At 50.3% G+C, this 19070-nt stretch overlaps 1 protein-coding gene across 3 annotated transcripts in view; it reads right to left on the bottom strand.

Annotated features, from left to right (window-relative positions):
• The window catches only part of Tbc1d22a (TBC1 domain family member 22A), a 297153-nt gene that overhangs the window by 89948 nt on the left and 188135 nt on the right, over window positions 1–19070 (bottom strand). For all 3 annotated transcript variants that reach the window (XM_031352182.1, XM_031352191.1, XM_031352197.1), the window contains exon 11: window positions 17971–18098. In XM_031352182.1, the coding sequence (XP_031208042.1) occupies window positions 17971–18098 (128 nt within the window). The remainder of the gene's footprint in view (window positions 1–17970; window positions 18099–19070) is intronic.

Raw genomic sequence — 19070 nt, 5'->3', positions numbered from 1 at the left:
TTTTTGGCTAAGCCAGCAAGCCCCAGCAATCCACTTGTCGCCTGACAGTGCCGAGGTTAGAGACAGGTGCAGCCATACCTGGCTTGTGATTCGGGGCTGAGATCGTGGGTCCTCAAGCTTGCCCAGTAAGTGCTCTTACCATTACATCGTTTCCAGAACTCAGTGAGCCTGAAGAAAGAATGGCTTTGCCATATCTTGCAAGCCTCTGGCTTTGCAGTTTTGAGGGAACCAGTGTCTGAATTCATTAGCCCAGTCTATTATACTAGCTATCCAACCCAAGGAACCCAATTCACTGGCATATGAATCCCCAGCCTTGAGATTGTCCCTTCCCTGGGGTGTGGATAGGAGGGCACCACACTGCACCTACAACTGTGATCACAGACAGCCCCTGCTCCTGAGAAATGTGGTATGTAGACATGCCCTCATGCCCTGGACCACAACCAGCCACTTCAACCCTGTTACCTTCTGCAGACTATCTTCTGAGATGGCATTTCCCTTCTATGCCCACACTCTGGGATACAGTGACCTCTCTTATAATACTCCAAGGTTTATAAGAGCATGGTTGTGTTGTATGAACATGCTTTGCCAAGCCTAGGGACTTGGTATGCCCGAGAGAAAAGGAAGATCTCAGTGTGAGGACTGCATACCAGGAGGCAATGTGTCAGGCAGCCTGGTAAAATCAGGGTGTGAGGACTGAGCACCAGGAGGCACTGTCAGGCAGCCTGGTAAAATCAGGGTGTGAGAAAGCAGCTGATGACCAAACCACAGACTCAAGATGTGTGTAGCTCCAATGGCCCCTATCCATGCCACTCTAAAAAGGAGCTGATTCTGCTGAGGTAGCACCATTGCCACATAATAGAAAGGGGACTCTGCATGGGGCCAGGCCATTGTGTCAACACACTGAGAGAGTTAGGGTCTCAGCCTCTCTAAGAAGCACCCAACAGAGTTAGAGTCAGTGAAAGCAAGGCAGAAACACTGAATAGTGGCTGGAGTCACTGAGCCAAGGACAAAGCTGGCTGGAGGTCACTGGCAGAATGAGGGGGGAGGGGCTTTGACTCTGCCCTGGCTGGCACCCTTCTCCCAAGAGGGAGGCCTCCCTGATCACAAAGTACTTCTCAGCTGAATGCTCAAAGGTTAGAGTGGAGCTGATTAAATTGCATTTGCATATGTATTCCCATTTTCAATATTCAAGGCATGAAAAAACTTGCAATACTTTTTAATAACTTGGACTTAATTCATATTTAGATCTGCCTTTGTGTGCAGCTGCTGGCTTTGTTGTTGGTGATAGAGCAGACAGGACCATGGCAGGTGAGTGCTAGCTTATTGTGCAGACCAGGCCTGCTGGGGGCTGGGCCGCTGGCCCCACTGATGGACTGTGCTCCTGGAGCACGGAGCAGTCCAGACTCACAGTATCCATGTGGGCTGGTGTGAGGAGAGTTGGGGGAGTGATACACCCCCGTTCACTAGGAGTCCCCACAGGCTGCTTTTGCCTGGCAAGACATTGGGGTATTCAAATAGGCTTATGGCCCTACACCAGGCACAGACTTAAGGGAGGAACTCAGGTTGGCTTAGCTCAGACTGACAGCTCAAAGAAGACCCATGCTGCCTTATCAGTTCCAACGTCCTCAGTGAAGGGATAGCCCAGACAGTCAGATCCTGCACCCTCCGTCGGATGACCGCAGTCAGGGCTGGGGCAGCTCTTCTACCCACATGCACCAGCCACACAGAGTACCAGTGACCAAAGCACTTGAAGCAGGTGATCAGAACCCCAGAGTGCATGGAGACCATGTGGCTATGGGATTCAGCTCCAGATACCACAGATGAACGTGGCCTACCAGCCTAGAAAGCCCTAGGGACATCCTCCAAGCCCCAGGGAGGTTCTGCAGAAGTGGCCTTACTAGGACCACTGGAAGGCAGCACTGGCTAGGCACACTCCACCAAACAGCCCCCAGACGTCTGCAGAAGCCTCTTATAAGTCCTGTCTCCATCAAAGCAGTGGGGCAAATGGCTTGAGATCACCGTCTGGATCATAGACAACTTGGCTGGTGTTCCATATTTTAGATCTCACAGGGGTCTTAAGGGGTGTGGTGGTTTGAATAAAAATGGCCCCCATTTTAATGCTCATATATTTGAATGCTAAGTCATCAGGGAGCAGCACTACTTGAGAAGGAATAGGACCTTCCTTGTTGGAAGAAGTGTGTCACTGGGGGTGGGCTTCAAGGTTTCAAAAGCTCAAGTCAGGCCCAGTGTCTCTCTCTTCCTGTTGCCTGTGGATCCAGATGGAGAACTAACTCTCTGCTGGTCTCTAGCACCACATCTGCTTACGTGCCACAATGCTCCCCAACTTGATGGTTATGGACTAAACCTCTGAAACTACAAGCCAGCCTCGATTAAATGCTATCTTTTATGAGAGTTGCCATGGTCATGGTGTCTCTTCACAGTAACAGAACACTAAGACAAGAGGAGATTGAGGAAAGTCATTTAGCTCAGGCTGGAGCCCCCAGTAACCTACTCTCTTAGATCTGCCTTTAAGAGCATCAAGAACCAGGTGTCTACTGAGATTCTGACATCTTATTCCACCAAGGGGTGAGAGCCACCACTACCTCCTAGAAAACTTGAGTGAAGCAACAGTATGTGGCCTGTCATGCACCATCTGGATAGTAATGGGTAGGGGGCAAGCACAGTGCAGAAGGGCCATCCATCTTCCCAGAGCTCTGATGCTTGTGATGAAGAACTCAACGTCCCTGGAGCTAGAGTTCCAGTCAGTTGTAAGTCACCATGTGCATTCTGGAAACGGAGCATAGCTCCTCAGTAAGAGCAGCCACCAGTGGTCTCACACACTGAGCCACTTCTCCAGCCCAGTCCTTCCTTCTTTTAAGATGACTGTTAAGCACGTTGTGACAGTGAAGGAAAGTAACAGTATGCTGTCACAATGTTGACTCCATGCATTATGCACAAAACAGCCAATTTGGCAGCATCCTCAGTGGATGAAGAGAGAACTTCTTGAGGTATTGGCTCTTTGGTGATGGTACATGGGATAGTCTGACCCATTTCACAGATATGTTTAAGGTAAACCACCATGGTAGCTTACCATGTCCTCAGTAACAAAGCTGGGCATACACAATTATTAACCAGCAACGTGTTTTTGACTTTCTGGCCAATCTCTACGAATACAGTTCACTGGCTGTGGCTCTATGTCTACCCCACTGCTGTACTGTTCCTGAGTGTTAATGCTTGCAATATGCTGTGGCCCATTCTGCTGGGTAAACTAGCCTATGAAGAGTTCTGTCATGTTTTGATGTTTTTCAAATAAATCACCTTCTTTAAAAATGTCTTTAGAAAGAATGTTTTAAATTATTTTTTCTAGAATTGTATTTTCAGGTCTTTGTTAAATAGTCTAGATTGGAGATTATGGGTTATAGACTGACTGAATTTTTGAAAATTATGGCTTGAAACACCTATGGCTTTGGATCAGCTCTGCTGGTCAAAAGCAGCAATATGAGCTTAGGAAGCAGCGAAGCAGGAGAAGGTAGCACCTTAGTGCCAATTGGTGATGACCACCTCAGGGGAACTGATAGGGAAGTGGATGGTCATTCAGGTGCAGAAACCATAGTCTTAGGTATGGAATTGGGAAGAAGTAGGTTGGGTGCTGGGTGACAGGTAGCAGGGGTCATAAGCTAGTGGTACTGGCCTAAGAGAGACTTGGGATTCAGAGTAAACCTACTGAGAAGGACAGCAAGTCTATGATAGAGTGAGGGCAGGTGCTGGTGTCTACTGGCAGTTAAGAAAAGCCGCCCAGTGAGAGTGGTGGGATGGGAGGGAAAAGGTCTTCACTGAGCAGGGAACTGTGTGGGGCAAGGGATCTCTCAGTAGCTCCCTCCCTCCATCTCATGAGGACTGCAGAGCACTGTCAGCTTTCCTCCTCCTCTCCATCACGCCATGACCCTCATCTACCACCGCACCAACCTCCCTCTACCAGCACAAGTATGGTGATGTGTGCTGAGAGCTACCATGGACCATTTAGAAATAAAATAGGAAAAAAAAAAAAAAGAAATAAAATAGGAACATGAAATTCAGTCAGGACAAAGAAAGCGCTGCCTATGTGGCCACACGGCCAGTCCTGTGTGGCTGGCAAGACACCCCAAGTTCAGCAGTCCTCATGCTTGGAAAGTAGGCCCGATCTCTCCAATACTTGTTAAAATAGACCACAGGGCTACAAGGATCTGAGGCTGAGCAAGTGCATTCCCAGGTATAACAGGGAAAAAGCAGTACCACTTTTCTCTGAGGAGGACCACCAGGGGAGCAAATGACCCTGTCACAGAGGTGTCGCCTAAGGTGGGAAGGCCCAGCAATGCTGAGAAGCCTCATAATGAAGGGCCTCTGAGCAGTAAAGGTGGACACTCTAAACAACACAAAAGGACTAGCAAACTCAAGGGCACGAGAGAAATTCAGACCAAATAGGGGACAGACCACAAGTCCATGCTTAACAAAGTTCAGAAGAGATGAAAACCAAAGTCACCAGTGAACACTGACCTTTGTTGAAAGGTTGAATAAAGGTGGAACCAAAGGTACCACCCCGAAGTCTGTGCAGTGTCTGAGAGAACCCAGGGGCAGATAGCACACTGCTGAGTGTCTAGGGTAGAGTGTAAGAAGGACAGGTACCCTAGGGACCCCAAGAACACAGAAACAAGGACAGGACCTTAAGTAAGGGAGAAGAGCTGAAGGAGTGGAAGAAGAGGGAGGGAGCCTCCATTTCTCTGTCCCCCCAGAAACAGCTTCCAAGCTTCTTCATGGAGGGCATAGCATGGGGGTGGCCCCTCTTCCATCTCAAATGCACAAGATCCCAGTGCTTATGTTAAGTGGCTTTGGGAACTGCAGATAGATCTGAAGTGGGTAGGCAAAGCCTCTGATGACTAACTGTGAGCAACAGTCCTCACCTTTGCTGACAGGAGGGGCCAGGCCTGAGCTGCACCTGCACGGTAGAGAGCTTCTGGGGGGTCAGGTGCTGAAGCAGCTCCAACTCACCCACTTGCCCTTTCTGTCAGCGCTTCTCTGCTACCCATTTGGCAATTATTTGCATCAGTCACTTTCTCCTAAAGAGAAAGAAGCCCTTAGTGGCTGCCACTGAAGTCCAGGAGGGCCTGCTCCGCTTCGAAGAGACATAGAAAGACTGGCTTTGAACATTGTGGCTTTAATGATGAGCAGAGCTAACAAAGATGTACAGAAACAACACCAAGAGCCATAGCTCAAGTTCCCTCAGTCTTGTCCCAGCAGGGCCTCTCCAGATTCTCAGATTGCCAACAAAGGAGGCCTCCTTGATCTAGTCATGCATCCTTGTTCACTCAAGCCAGAAGCACTCTTGCTCATTCTGACACTGGAAGGTCTGCTAACTCCCCTATGTAGCTCAGCAACAAAGCATCAAGAGGACCCCACTTCTGCCTCAGAGCCCTGACCAAGCCCTGACCAAACTTCGAGTAAGTGTGCATTCTGTGGGCTGGCTGACACCTACAGAGGGCTGCCGCATGACTCCCCCCAGGACCACTTGACCCATGATAAGACTTCTAAGTGACCTCACCCAGGTCCACTGTTTAGGACCACCTTCCCAACCTCCTGAGGCTACTCCACCACCTCCCTTTCTGGTGACCCTCTTGTAGTATGGGTGGGATCTCTCTGTATCCTAGACTTCCCCACTTCCAGGCCTCAGTGATTCCAGCTCCCAGCTCTGGCATTAGAAACGCTGAGAAGATAAATATGCCACTGGTGTGTATCTTCAAAGTACTCCCAACCCCAGAGTGCTGAGGACTGAACCCAGGGCCTTGTACATACTAGGCAAACATTTTACTACTGAGCTATATACCCAGTCCCAAGGTTCTGAATTCTGTCTTTGTAAGAAAGAAGACTGCACATATTGCCCCAGTTACTATCAGGGGTTCTTTCCCCACCAACCATCCTCTGATATGTTGGCTATGGCAGTCTCTGGCTCCATGCAGCCACTCTAGGCAGGTGGCCTGGAAACTCCCATAGCCCCTTCTGCCTAGAAAGTCACACAAAGACCAAGTCCCAAGGGTGAAGGGAGCTGAATGAGCAGAGCTCAAGAAGGGAGAGCACTGTGTTGGAACAGCTCCTCCACCTGTAGCCATGCCGTCCCACAGCGCGCCTACCCTGTAGCCATGCCATCCCACAGCGCACCTACCCTGTAGCCATGCCATCCTACAGCGCACCTACCCTGTAGCTATGCCGTCCTACAGCGCACCTACTCTGTAGCCATGCCGTCCCACAGCACACCTACCCTGTAGCCATGCCGTCCCACAGCGCACCTACCCTGTAGCCATGCCGTCCTACAGCGCACCTACCCTGTAGCCATGCCGTCCTACAGCGCACCTACCTGTAGCCATGCCGTCCTACAGAGCACCTACCCTGTAGCCATGCCGTCCTACAGCGCACCTACCTGTAGCCATGCTGTCCTACAGCGCACCTACCCTGTAGCCATGCCGTCCTACAGCGCACCTACCTGTAGCCATGCCGTCCTACAGCGCGCCTACCCTGTAGTCATGCCGTCCTACAGCGCACCTACCCTGTAGCCATGCCGTCCTACAGCACGCCTACCTGTAGCCATGCTGTCCTACTGCGCACCTACCCTGTAGCCATGCTGTCCTACAGCGCACCTACCTGTAGCCATGCTGTCCTACAGCGCACCTACCCTGTAGCCATGCTGTCCTACAGCGCACCTACCTGTAGCCATGCTGTCCTACAGCGCGCCTACCTGTAGCCATGCTGTCCTACAGTGCACCTACCTTGGCTCCTATGTGCTATCTAAGGCTCCTGTGAGCCACAGCCATGCTTTAAGAGCAAGAAGACACTAGCTTCAGAGAGAAGTGGCCCTACCCCCAAAGCCCTGCAAAGCATACATGCACCCCTAAGCCTATGCCCAACACCAGTGCTCCAGTACAGGGTGATGAAGGAGAAGAGACACCAAGGCCACTGAGAGCCCACTGCTCTCTCAGTACTGCTCCTGTGTGTCAGGGATCATCAGCAATCTCCCAGACCCTGCTGCTGGCCCCGCTACTTGACTTCAATCAGCAGCAAAGTGCCTGTCTCCTGTTATCACAGCCAAGAGGGGGAAATGAATACCCAGGCTCCAGCAGGCCTGTGCAGGAAGGAGAGCCACACTGTGGGAATGGGAATGAGCTGCTGCTGCTGCTGCTGCTGCTGCTGCTGCTGCTGCTGCTGCTGCTGCTGCTGCTGCTGCTGCTGCTGCTGCTGCTGCTGCTGCTGCTGCTGGAAAGCTCTGCTGTGCCCGAGGAGGAGTGCAGAGGAGGGCCAAAAGTGGGTGCTGAGAGGGAGCTCAGAAGCAGGAAGGATACAGCCCGGGAAACATAGCCAGAGCAGAGTGAGGCTGGATGTAGCACAGACAGTGGACACACTGCATCTTCTGCAGTCACAGTGACATCCAAAGGCATGGTGGCTGCTTGTGGTGGCAGTCAGCTCGGTGAGTGTGCTACAATGGAAACTGCCATCTCCAACGCGTGGGAAGACTCCCTCCTTTCTCAGTGGCACCCACCTGTGCTGGGCTCTAGTACCCTCCACTCTACAGTGGTTCGTGACGGCACAGTTTAGAAGGAGAACGGCACCTGTCAGGAGTTCCAGGCACTGAGCAAGATGCACACACCAAACGAGATGCACACACCGGCCTGCTTCTATCAGGACGACCTCCTCGCACACTACATCCTGGAGGTTAATTCCAATGCTCAGTGATAGGAAGGCAGCAGCTGGCCCAGGAAGCTGTCTTAAAGCCTGGTCCCAACTGACCTAGAAAAAAGAGCCAACTACTTGCCTGTGGGACCGTCAAAGGTAGCCTTGTTCCCGGTTGAGCTAAGTCTTGAAACCCCTTCTATGGCTCCCAGCAGCGCCTGGGTGTCCAAAAGCCTGAGAACCAGACAGCCCTGGCCTTGTCACAGGCCCTGGGACCCCTGAGCCAACTCTGGCTGTCCCAAGCCTCGGATAGTGCTTCCCCACCCCCGAAGTGGTGTCCTGGGGCTGTCCTACTGCCCGACACCAACACCCAGTGATTGTGTGGGGACTAAAGGCAGTCAACTTCCTGTGTCCTGCCTCCCCCCAAGCAGCTGAGAGCCCTATGATGGAGCAGGCAGGACCCGTAACTTGCCCACGAGGCAAAGCTGTGAGCATTGCATCAGGGAAACGGGCGGAGCTGTTTATGGTCAGGAGGATCATAAACAAAATGTTACAGAAAAGTGGACTGGAAACCTTGAGACTACCCACACTGGTCTTGGGTTAACTTAATTTTTAAGTTCTTTCATAGCATATAAAGATGGAGGTAATTTTCAAGCTAGTTGAGTGTCTACAGGAAAGTCTCTAAATCAAGGCCATGTGGACAGAAAGCACCCAGAAGCATGATGCCTGCTGGGACCAGGGAGGCTTTCCTGCTTCCATGCAGGGATTGGGAACAAGTGTTACTCCCTACAAACAGCAGTTTTCCTCAAACCCTGGCCTGGGGGCAGAATGAAGCAGCTTTCCTTTCCCCTGGCCCTGGGGTAACATGAGCTGGCCCATAGCAGGGACATAGGATCTCAAGTCAGTGCCAGGAGAGAGAAGCAGGGGGGTAAAAGGGGATATATGGGCTGATACAGGAATGGGGAGGAGATGTGGGTGGACCTGATCCCCAGGGAATATTTAGTTCCTAGTTCCCAGCTGCCCTATCAGGGCTGGCAGAAGCACTCTAAAAGTCTCTATGTCTAGATGGTCCTGCTTTTGTCTTTGGTCCTTGTCCTTTGTATAATGTACTGGGCACTGTTTCTACATGGCATAGGATCACCAGATGGACTAGGTTAACTACTCAGGGTAAGTGCTCCCAATTTCTAATAGCAGCATAACCACACTGCACAGAGAAGCAGCCCACATCTGTGCAGTGACTGAGGCTAGCAGAGAGCTAATACTAGGGGGAAGCTGACCAAGATTAATGATAATGAGCTATTTGAGCATCTACTGAGCTTACGTAGACTTTAAAGCCACCTTACAATGAGACAGGTCCATATAGATGCATGATTACCATACAGAGCTAGACTTGACCTCATTTCTACTGTCCACATGGAACCTGGATCCCAGAGGAGCTATGTTTTGGTGACAATAGCAGATCTAGGGCTCTTGGGACAGCCAGCAGGCACCCATACCTCAAGTGGGCCCTTCTTCAGCTTTTTCTTGTGGTTACATTGTCCTGTGGGCTAGGAGCAAGCGACTCTTGCACATACAGAAAGCAGGTAAGCCATTGCTTCTAAGCCATTGCTTCCCAAGAGGAAGTCAAGCCTAATGGCCTTGGGAAGCAGCAAGGATGGAAATGTGAAGCCTAGTCTACCTGTCTACCTCATGCCGCAGGCTGAAGTCAAGCCTGTGCCTAGAGAAGACCTCATGGGGGCAGCTGAACAAAGGCCAGAGCAAGTCCCAGGGAAGAAGCTGAGTATCTGCACAGAAGCAGAAGGTTGGTAGGACACTGGAGGACAGCACGGCCCCATAGGATGAGGACACACATCACCCAAGAGCACAGGAGAAAGTCCTCAAAGAGGAATTCTACAGGCCGTCTGAAAGCTACCGGCTCACTCTACTCTCAAGCCACAGCAGATCCTTGCTCTGTCCTTTCCTGCTTGCCTGTGGATCATCTTCCCATCCATTCCAGTCACTGTGAGCACAGACCAGTCAGTCATTTGTGGAAAGCAGACACATCTACACCCTACCCCTCAGCATCCCAGCCTGACACCGTGGGAGGATGACTGGATTCTCTGGCCACACAGAATTTAACAATTCCCCTAAAGCAAGCATATGGTTCTTATTCAGGACACACAGCTTTAGTTATCATTCGCTGTAGGTCCACCCTTGTAATCATAGTGGGACTCTCCCAGGCTGTGCATTTTTAGCAGATAAATGGGATCTTGGTATTGGGGAATGGCTAGCTCCCTGGAGGAGTGGCCTGCTGGTGACCCCTGCTCTGGAGAAGCAACCTCACACATGCCAGAAATCCAGGCTCCTCTAGGGTTCCCTCCAACAGCCCTGGCTTTCTTGAACCCAGAGGCCCATGGAACTTAAACAAATTGCTGAAGGTCCCTCTTCAGATAAAATATTCATGAATACATCATCTCAGAGATTAGTAGAAACAGGACAAGAACAAAGTCTTTGTGACACTAGGAGAAGCTACCACCTCTAGATCTCCCACTCCTGTCGAACATGGCCACAGAACAGCCAGTCACTACTAGTCCTGTGTGGGGAATCCAGGACTCAGGTCCTAAAAGGTCATCAATTCATTCATCAATTAGCACTAAAGCCCTTCACTGAACCACGAGGTGAATGCACATGCTTTCAGAGGTCCATGCCCTATGACATCAGTAGCCCAAGCATAGAGAGACTTCTGTTTCAGACCACAGATTCCAGCCACACAGACAGAGAGACTAGTACCCTCAGGGAAATCCAGTCATCAGAGGTCACGTGTGCTCTGGGCTTCCCTCCTACCTCTACCGCCTACTGCACATAGGGAGGAACAGCCCTCCCACAGGTCTCTACTTTGCCCTCATTAGTGACTCTGGCATCTGTCTCCTTGTACAGTTCTCACACCATCTCAAAGGGATAATCAAAGACTGAGAAACTTTTCCCAGAGGTCCAGTGACCTAACAGAGACCCATATGGCCAGGATTTCTACATGGAGCAGTGACCCCCACCTGCAGATGCTCCTATGAGGGCAAAGCTGCACACTGCTGGCCTCTAGCATGTCACACTCTGGGCTGCTTGAGGGCTCCATGGGGACATCACCTAGTGACTTCCACATTGAGAGTGCAAAGTCCCAAGCTCTTCTCAGACTTGCAAATGCAGGCTTTCCTGAACTACCTTGCATGAGGCAGAGGGAGTCCAAAGACCTTCTACTCAGCTCCAGAGAGAGGGGCCTCAACAGAGCAGCCTGTTGTCCCAATTCCTGGACCCTACTGACATCCTAAAAAGACTTGTATTCAAATGCTCTCTCCTGAAATCTGTGCATGCATAAATAATACCACATGGACAGACAGCATTTCACGTCGTCCACCCACAGAATGTCACTCGGTCTTCCCAAGGGGCCCCTGCTGTAGCCTCCTTGCTACCACCACAGCAACAAGCTTCCTTCTGCCATTTTCTTTGAAATCCGTTGTTGCAGAGCCTAGAGATTACCAAGCCCGGTGCTGTTTCTTACTGACTTCTGTCATCTACTTCTGAGAATCTGAGAATCAGACTGTGGGGTAGATTGGAAGGAAGGTATGAAGATGCCAGATGAGCCCAGGGTGCTGCCTGGTTCTCCACATCCTCTATTTCCCAGATGGGCACCAAGCACTGACCCATCCACATGAGGCTGTTATAAGAGGAGACAACAGAGGTCAAAGCTAGTGACCCAACTACTCTGGTATCTGCTTCCTGGTTGGTTGTCTCGGTCCCGAGCCTAGTGCCCAGGAGGCCCTCAGAAGGGATGTACATGCACCATAAAGCTAACTTGTTGAGGTGGGGACTCAAAGAGTAGATACTTTCTACTCTACAGTTACAAAATGGCATAACCAATCAATTTACCTCCAGAATCAGCTACTATTCTTGTCTAGCTTAAAGCAAATACAAAGGAAGTTATTCAGAATGGTCACAATGGGTTGCCATGCAGTACCTGTTAGTAATGCTACAGGGAGGCAAGATGCTGGGAAGGGAAAAGTGAAGGCCTTCCCCTGGCCCAACTTACCACTCTTAACTATTCTCTGCAGATCACTCAGGAACACAGGCAGTTTGTGGCCCTTTAACTGTACCTTCCCATAGAATCTAAATGGTAAAGGGGATGAACTGCCTGCCTAGCCTGTTGCTAGAAGCTGAAATTAACACTCACCCATCAACAAGCTTTTCAGTTCCACTAAAGTCTATACATATAGATGGATGTCCTCCAAAGGCCCATATGCTCAAGGCTCTGTCACACCTGATAACCACTGGGAGGTGGGAGGAACTTTAAGATGCTAAGTTTAGTGGGAGGACTTCAAGCTGGGGCATATGCTCTTGAAAGTAAGAGTACTCCAGGCCCTTCTTCCTCTCTCACATCCCAGCCTTGGGGTGAGGCATTTTCATCCAAGCATGCTATGCTCCCTCACCACAGGGCCAAAAACCATGGACAGAAATTTCCACTAGAATACACCTAAGTTCATTACCTCAGGCACCTGTGACAGCAGTGGGGCACTGATCTAAACATACCTCACACTTTTTTGACTGAAAAAGAACTTGAGATACAGCCCCAATGTGGGCTCGAGAGATGCCCAGTGTCAGAACTGTGTGGAGGTGATGGAACCTGGACATCACTCCTCTGGGATGTGCCTGGTCAGCGCTACTGAGCCCTCACACACCTGACCAAGCAGACTGAGTAGGCCAGAACTGCAGAGGAAAGAACTGTCCCCTTCACACTGCCCAAGGTCCAAATGTGACAAAGCTACTGATCAAAACAGGAAGAAGAGGGGCAAAGCCCAGAGTGGCACTCCACATACACGGTCAGCTGGCCTCTCGGTTCCCAAGGCACGGTGCTGCTACTGTCGCTCTCTGGGGGCAGGCTTGCCCTTTCCTCTTCCGGCTCCTCCCTGCAAACGTAACTGCAGTGAGCCAAGTCCTGCTGAGTGTTCTGTTTCTAAATCCTTACCAGACTGACAGTGATGTATGCTTGCTTCCTGTAGGTGGGTAGGCATGAAGAGCTTACACTCTCAAATCTTAATGGGCTTATGAAAAAATGTGTTGTATGGAGACGTGCTTCCTCAGGCTTATTAGATTAACCCAATCCATCAGTTCCAATGCCACCTGAGCCACAGAATCTGCGCTGTGGCACCAAGAGGCCCAGAAGCCATGACAGCGGTCAGCTGGGCGCAGCAAAGGATGTAGCAGGTGCTAGGAGCCTGTTCTCAACTCTGGACTCCAGGTGCCCCGACAGCCATAGCGGCCATGCCTCAAGCCGAGCCAGCTCTGACTACCTGCCTCTAGACTCCATGCAATGCACAACTGGCCCACTACAGCCTACCACAGTCACCTCACTGCACCTACTCTGTGTGGCAGATTGAGCATGAGGTCCCTGCCTTTAGAACCCCACTTTGCCCTCCTTAACTCCCTAGACTGGGAGGTTCCTGCCCAAGATGCCAGTGCCTGGCTTCATTGTCAACATAAACATGGCTATGATTGTGTCATGTGCCCCCTTCCCTGGCCAGCTGTGAGCTCCCAGAGTGTTTCCTCAGACACCACCATGTTGCTCCGTGTCTTCTCATACAGGCTCTTCATGGAACAAGTGTCATGTTATAGGTGACAGTGGAAACACTGGAGGATGGATGGATGTCAATAGCAGACATACCTCCTGGGAGCTCAGAAAACCCTTGGAAACCACAACATAATCCAACTTCATGGTCTGATGCTGACAGGCTAGACCTACTAGAAAATGACTTCTGGCCATCTTCCACCTCCTGTAAGCCACCCAACCTCTGCTGAAATCACTTCCCTTTAGAAGCATTAGAGAAGCCTACTCCATGCTTACTACAAACTGGTCTCTGGGGCAGAACCTTCTTCCTTCCAGGCCTTTACAGCCTGACCCTCCATACATCTCTTGAATGTGCCCGAGAATGGCTGCAGTGAGACCCAGGTGTCCTGGGTCACACCATTAAAAGCTAACAGGCTTCTCACATGCATAAGAGCTAATAATTCTTCATCCCATGCTCCAGTCTATCCTGTCTAGTCTTAGTGGCAAATGCTACTTGGAATACCTGCAACAGCACGATTCTAGCAATGTGTAACTAACTACTCGCTGCTCTGTGAGCTGCACAAGCTCTGCAGTATATGCAACAGTGAGGCCACAGTTCCCAAAGACAGGAATCTGCCGTGCACTTTCTAGGGCTTTCCATATCTATAAAAGAAGTTCCTCAAGGGCTGGGGTCTCTCAAGGATAGATTGGGGAAAGCTCTGTTTTCTAGCCTGTGGAGAGCGGTAGAGCTGGAGAGGCATTCGCCATGACAAGATGGCGCCTACTTCCGCTGTCGACTTCTGGTAAACAACTGTTTGTGCATGTGCATAGAGAACTGTTTGCGCATGTGCATAGAGTGAAAAGACGCCAAGTCACGGCCCATCCCGGGGCGTCACGTGGGGTGATGAGCAAACACCCAATCATGGGCGGACACGCCGCGCTGTGGTGTATATAAGCAGTGCCACGTGTCTTCTTGCTGGCGAGATGACTGCACGGGCAACACTAGCCCACTGGCATGGCTGGTGATGGCCTAGGTGGCTGGGAACATAGTTCCTACCCTATGGAAGCTCTAAAGGAGTATCTTATCATAAACCAGTATGACTGAAACCAGGAAGTCTCAACTGAGACATATGTTCTCTATCTGCTGGAAAAAATCCTCAAGCCTAGCCCTCGTCCACACCAAAGGAGGGACCATTCCAGAAGCTTCCCACATACCTAGACTCACCTCCAATCCCTGAGCATGGCCTTTGCGCAAGGAAGCTGGAACACAGAAGCATGTCTGAATGGACAAGGTTCTGGCCCTGGCAGCATCCACTCTGCATAGGCCACCATTTCATACTACAGCCACACAACTAATGTCCCAATGTGAGTGACCCCAGCCCTAAAGCCTTTCTAGCAATTCTGTGTAGGTACTGACCTTCCCCCCCTCCCTAGAACACTTCATCTGCTCCATCCTAACCAGGCTCCTCCAACATAAAATGCTCTTCTTCGCAGACATTCTGTAGAGACCTAAGCACATTGACTACAACTCAAAGCCACTTGTCACTTGCCACCCATCCCCCAAGAACTGCTTAGCTCTGGAGGTCTTCCACAGCATTTCCCCTAACACCTGTGACAAAGGAACTGACAATACTATCTGGTTTGTGACCTGGCTCTCTCACTGGCACACAGTCCTTTGAGATCATGGTCCTCTCTGCAATACTCCCGAGTCCCAGGGGTTCAGGAAAGTATTAGATAATATTTGTGAACTGAGTGGCTCGGGGATCGCTAAGACTCTTTCCTGAGCATTACCAGGGCATGTGCCAAGTGCAAGGAGGCCCTGACTCCAGTTCCTTCCAGCCCACATCTCCTTGGAGGAGTGAAAATGGCAGCAATGAGGACAATAAGTAAAATGAGGTGTTCCACCTAAGATGTGAACGGGTCAGGTGAGAGGCCAGGAGCAGTGCAACAGGCCGTTTGTCATCAAACAACCATCCAAGCACACCACCTTTGTGTGGGCAGAAAGCTATGTGTCCCTGCCACATGGGAAGAATAAAACAAGATGGCTGACTGGGCTGGTGAGGACAGTGGCCTGGGACTGGATTAACTAAGCCCCTCAGCTGCAGCCCATCACCCAAATGATAAATTCCAGAGTTGCTGTCACGTGAGGGCTTAGTCTAGAGAGGGTGCTTCTGGCAAGGCTAGATCTATAACCTTTTGAGAACCTCAAAAGCAGCTCTCACAGGCTGAAAATCTTTTAAGTGTGGGGACAACTGACCAATCCATGGCTGTCACATGTGGTGCCAGCTGTTGTGATTACACAGCAGAAAACCCTGAGGGAACACATATCTGCATGACCCATGCTTGTCCCATTCAAAGACAATTCATTTCATCCATTTCCTGGTCACAGTCTAGTCCAGGGGCCGGGGGCAAGGTGCTTATCAACAACTTTTCCATGGCAAGTGTCCCACAAGGATCTTAAGCCACACTGTAGGGATGGCCCAGCCAATTAAACGCCCAGCTATACAGAGTGACCACTCAACTGCTGTCTGAGGATGGCTATATGCTTCCAGTGCCAGAAAAGGCAGCTCAGCCCTGGAAAATGAAAAGATGCTGATTTTAAGATCGGAAAAGACTTATGACCAGGGTCCTATCAGTTCAAAAAAGAGCTCTGATACAAAGGAGTTTGATTCATGACAAAATTAAATTGCAGGAAAATTAACTCAACGAAGAGGTTATGAGTAGTCTCGACGTTTGAAAGCCAACTGAGCACTTCAGGGAAACAGTGCAGGACATGGCTGAGCTCATCTGTCTTCTGTCTGCTCCAAGTGTGATTGACTTGAGGCCTGCTTTACTCATAATGGGACAGACTTGCAAGGATCTCTGAGCTTAATGAGCAAGCCTGGGTCATGAACAGCCTGAGCAATCACAGGAATGAGAGCATTTGCAATTTACAGGATATTAGGTTTTGTTTCCTGTCATCAACAGAAAGCTAATCAATGGACTCGACTGACAGCTACTTCGGCCAGACAGCTCCAGGTAAGGCTTTAATTCCCAGCTAGCATTACTGAATGGGAATTCTGTAGCTGTCAATTCCAAGATAGAAAACCTACGAATCAGGAACATGCTCTGCCATGAAAACACATCCAACCACACAGTTCACAGAATATTGCCACACAGGCCTCCAGACGGCACCTCAGAACACAGGAGGCAGGACAGACAGAAGGCAGTTTTAGCTACTTGTCCCATTGCTTCAACAAAACACCGACAAAGCAGCTTGAGGGAGGATGGGATTGTTTGGCTCGCAGATCAAGAGTACAGGCCATCATGTTGGGAAAGTCTCAGAACATGAGGCAACTAGTCAATGGGATCTGCGGTTGGTCAGGAAGTAGCAAGCGATGGATGCTGGGCTTCAGATTCCCTCTCCTTCCCACTCAGTCTGTCATTGGGAGGTGTCTTCCCACCTCAACCTAACCTACACAAGCCCTAGCAGACTTGTCCAGAGGCTAGTCTAATGTAAAGACTTTCTCACAGGTAGGCCCGGAGGTTAACCCTTTGGTGACTCTAGATCCCATCAAGTTGATAGCATTAACTATCATTAGGTATTAGGGGAAAAAAAAGGAAAAAAAGATATCCACAAACCCGCCATTTCCAGGGTGGGTATACAAATGCAGCACCAGCACTTAGAATGAAAGGTGGCACAACCATTCATAGGAGTTCCAAATTTAGGCAGAGATGGTGGACACAAGGGCCCAATAGCATCCTGGCCTGTGGGAAAGACACAGCACCCATAACAATGTCCTGTAATTTCTAAACCAAAGACCCCCTAAAGGTTTAGTCTTGTGCAAGGGTCCTGCCTGCACCAACCTCTGTATACCCAAGTGCAAGGGTTCTAACACTGAGTACTATGCAAAGCCTAGATACATGCCACCTTATACTGACACATGCTACCTGGAGCCCTATCTTCTAGACCTACTCCCAACACCAATGCAGTGCCCCCTTTGCAAAGCCCTGGCACAGAGCCCACCCAGGGCTCTCACAGCGGGGAGGACTTCCCATCTTTAACTATAAAAAGGAACGCACTTGCTGCTTCCTTCCTAACTCTTTGTGGAGATCTGCTGCCTTTCCCCAGGCTGCAGTGCCTGCTTCTGCAAGCCAGTGCCCACACCCCATGTACACACAGGGCAGCTTCAGCAGGCCTCACACACAGACCGAAAAGAGACTAGAATAAGCAATGGACACTCAGGGGAGTCAAGGCGGATGCTTCTGGAAAACTCAATCTCCTCAAGACATGAATTTCATCAAAATTGGTGAAGAGTGGAAAATTTCATATTGTGCCGCATCTGTCTGAGGATTTCTTTAAATCTTTATTGTAAGTAACTCAAAACAGAGACAACCCGTGAGCCCCGAGTGTAAAGTTTCTGGAAGCTGCTCGGATGTACAGCAGAGGTACATGATTACTCGGCCATACGGACAGTTTAACTCTGCTTAAAATGTAAATTGCCAGTGAGCGTGGGAGGGGACTGTCACCAACCAGCTGGAGTGCAATCAGGTGACAAAGAAAATCTTAGAAAGTCCTTTCCCTTGTTCTACATATAGCCAGATGACAGGAACACCAGAGCTAGATTTATTTTTTTAAGACTTTGTTGCAAGGGAGAGGATATTCTGCCGGGAATCCAGTGTAGGCGGAGGCACGGTGGGGCTGGGGCCATCGGCCGGGTGCTCACCTGGTAGGTGTCCCACAGGCGGATGGTGCAGCGCAGGGGCAGCTCCCTCATCAGCAGGTTGTTCATCCAGCGGAAGGCAAACTGCAGGTACCGCACCTCGTGCCCGTCCAGATGCCGGTGGACTCGCTCTGCACAACACAAGCACGGGCTGTCAGGGAAGCCTGAGGTCAAAGGACTAATTCCATTAAGGAAGGACTCCACAGTCCACTCTTCAAGAGGAGAACAATTAAGGGGCTGGAGAGATGGCTCAGTGGTTAGGAGCACTTACTGCTCTTGCGGAGGACCTGGGCTCAATGTCCAGCACCATTTGTAATTCTAGTAAAGGGGCTAAAGGAGAGACAGGAACTGAGCCATCAAGCTTCTAGAGATCCCATCCTAACCAGGCACCATCCCTCCTGTACACAGACCCAGCAGACCTATTCCTGTCCAGACCAGGCAACCTCTAGATGCATGACTAAGTATTAAAAACAAGAGAGCCAGGCTCTATCAAACACTGTCCCCGAAAAGTATGGACCCTGACTTAGGGTTACTATCGCTGAGATGAAACACCATGACCAAAAGCAGCTAGGGGAGGGAGGACGTTAATTCATTCACAGTTCATTATCAAGGGCAGTGAGAGCAGGAACTTGAGCAGGGCAGGAGCTTGGAGGCAGGAGTTGATGCAGAGGCCATGGAGGAGTGCTGTTTGCTGGCTTGTTCATTATGACTTACACTTTCTTAAAGAACCCAGGACCACCAGCTCAAGGACGGCCCCACCCACAATGGGCTAGGCCCTCCCCTATCAATCACTAAGTGCCCTACAGCTAGATCTTATGGAGGTATTTTTCTCAGTTGAGGTTCCCTCCTTTTCAGATAATTCTAGCTTGAATCAGGTTGATATAAAATTAGTCACCACAGACCCCTACCAGCCAGCTGCTGGCTAAGTCTCAAAAATAAGGCTTTTCCAACCATTGAAGGGAGAAGCCCTGTCCTATGCCTGTTCTGAATCTTACAGATGGCCCACTTCTATTTAAGCATGTGAACACTTAACTGCGCTGCTGTGGCCGAGAGGCAATAACAGGCTGGTGTTAGAAAAGCAAGGCCTCAGCAGGCAGCAGGCA

The sequence above is a fragment of the Mastomys coucha genome, unplaced genomic scaffold (genome assembly GCF_008632895.1).
Source record: "Mastomys coucha isolate ucsf_1 unplaced genomic scaffold, UCSF_Mcou_1 pScaffold11, whole genome shotgun sequence".
Classification (NCBI taxonomy): Eukaryota; Metazoa; Chordata; class Mammalia; order Rodentia; family Muridae; genus Mastomys; species Mastomys coucha.
Note: the sequence above shows the minus strand (reverse complement) of the source record. Positions and strands in the feature narration are given on the sequence as shown.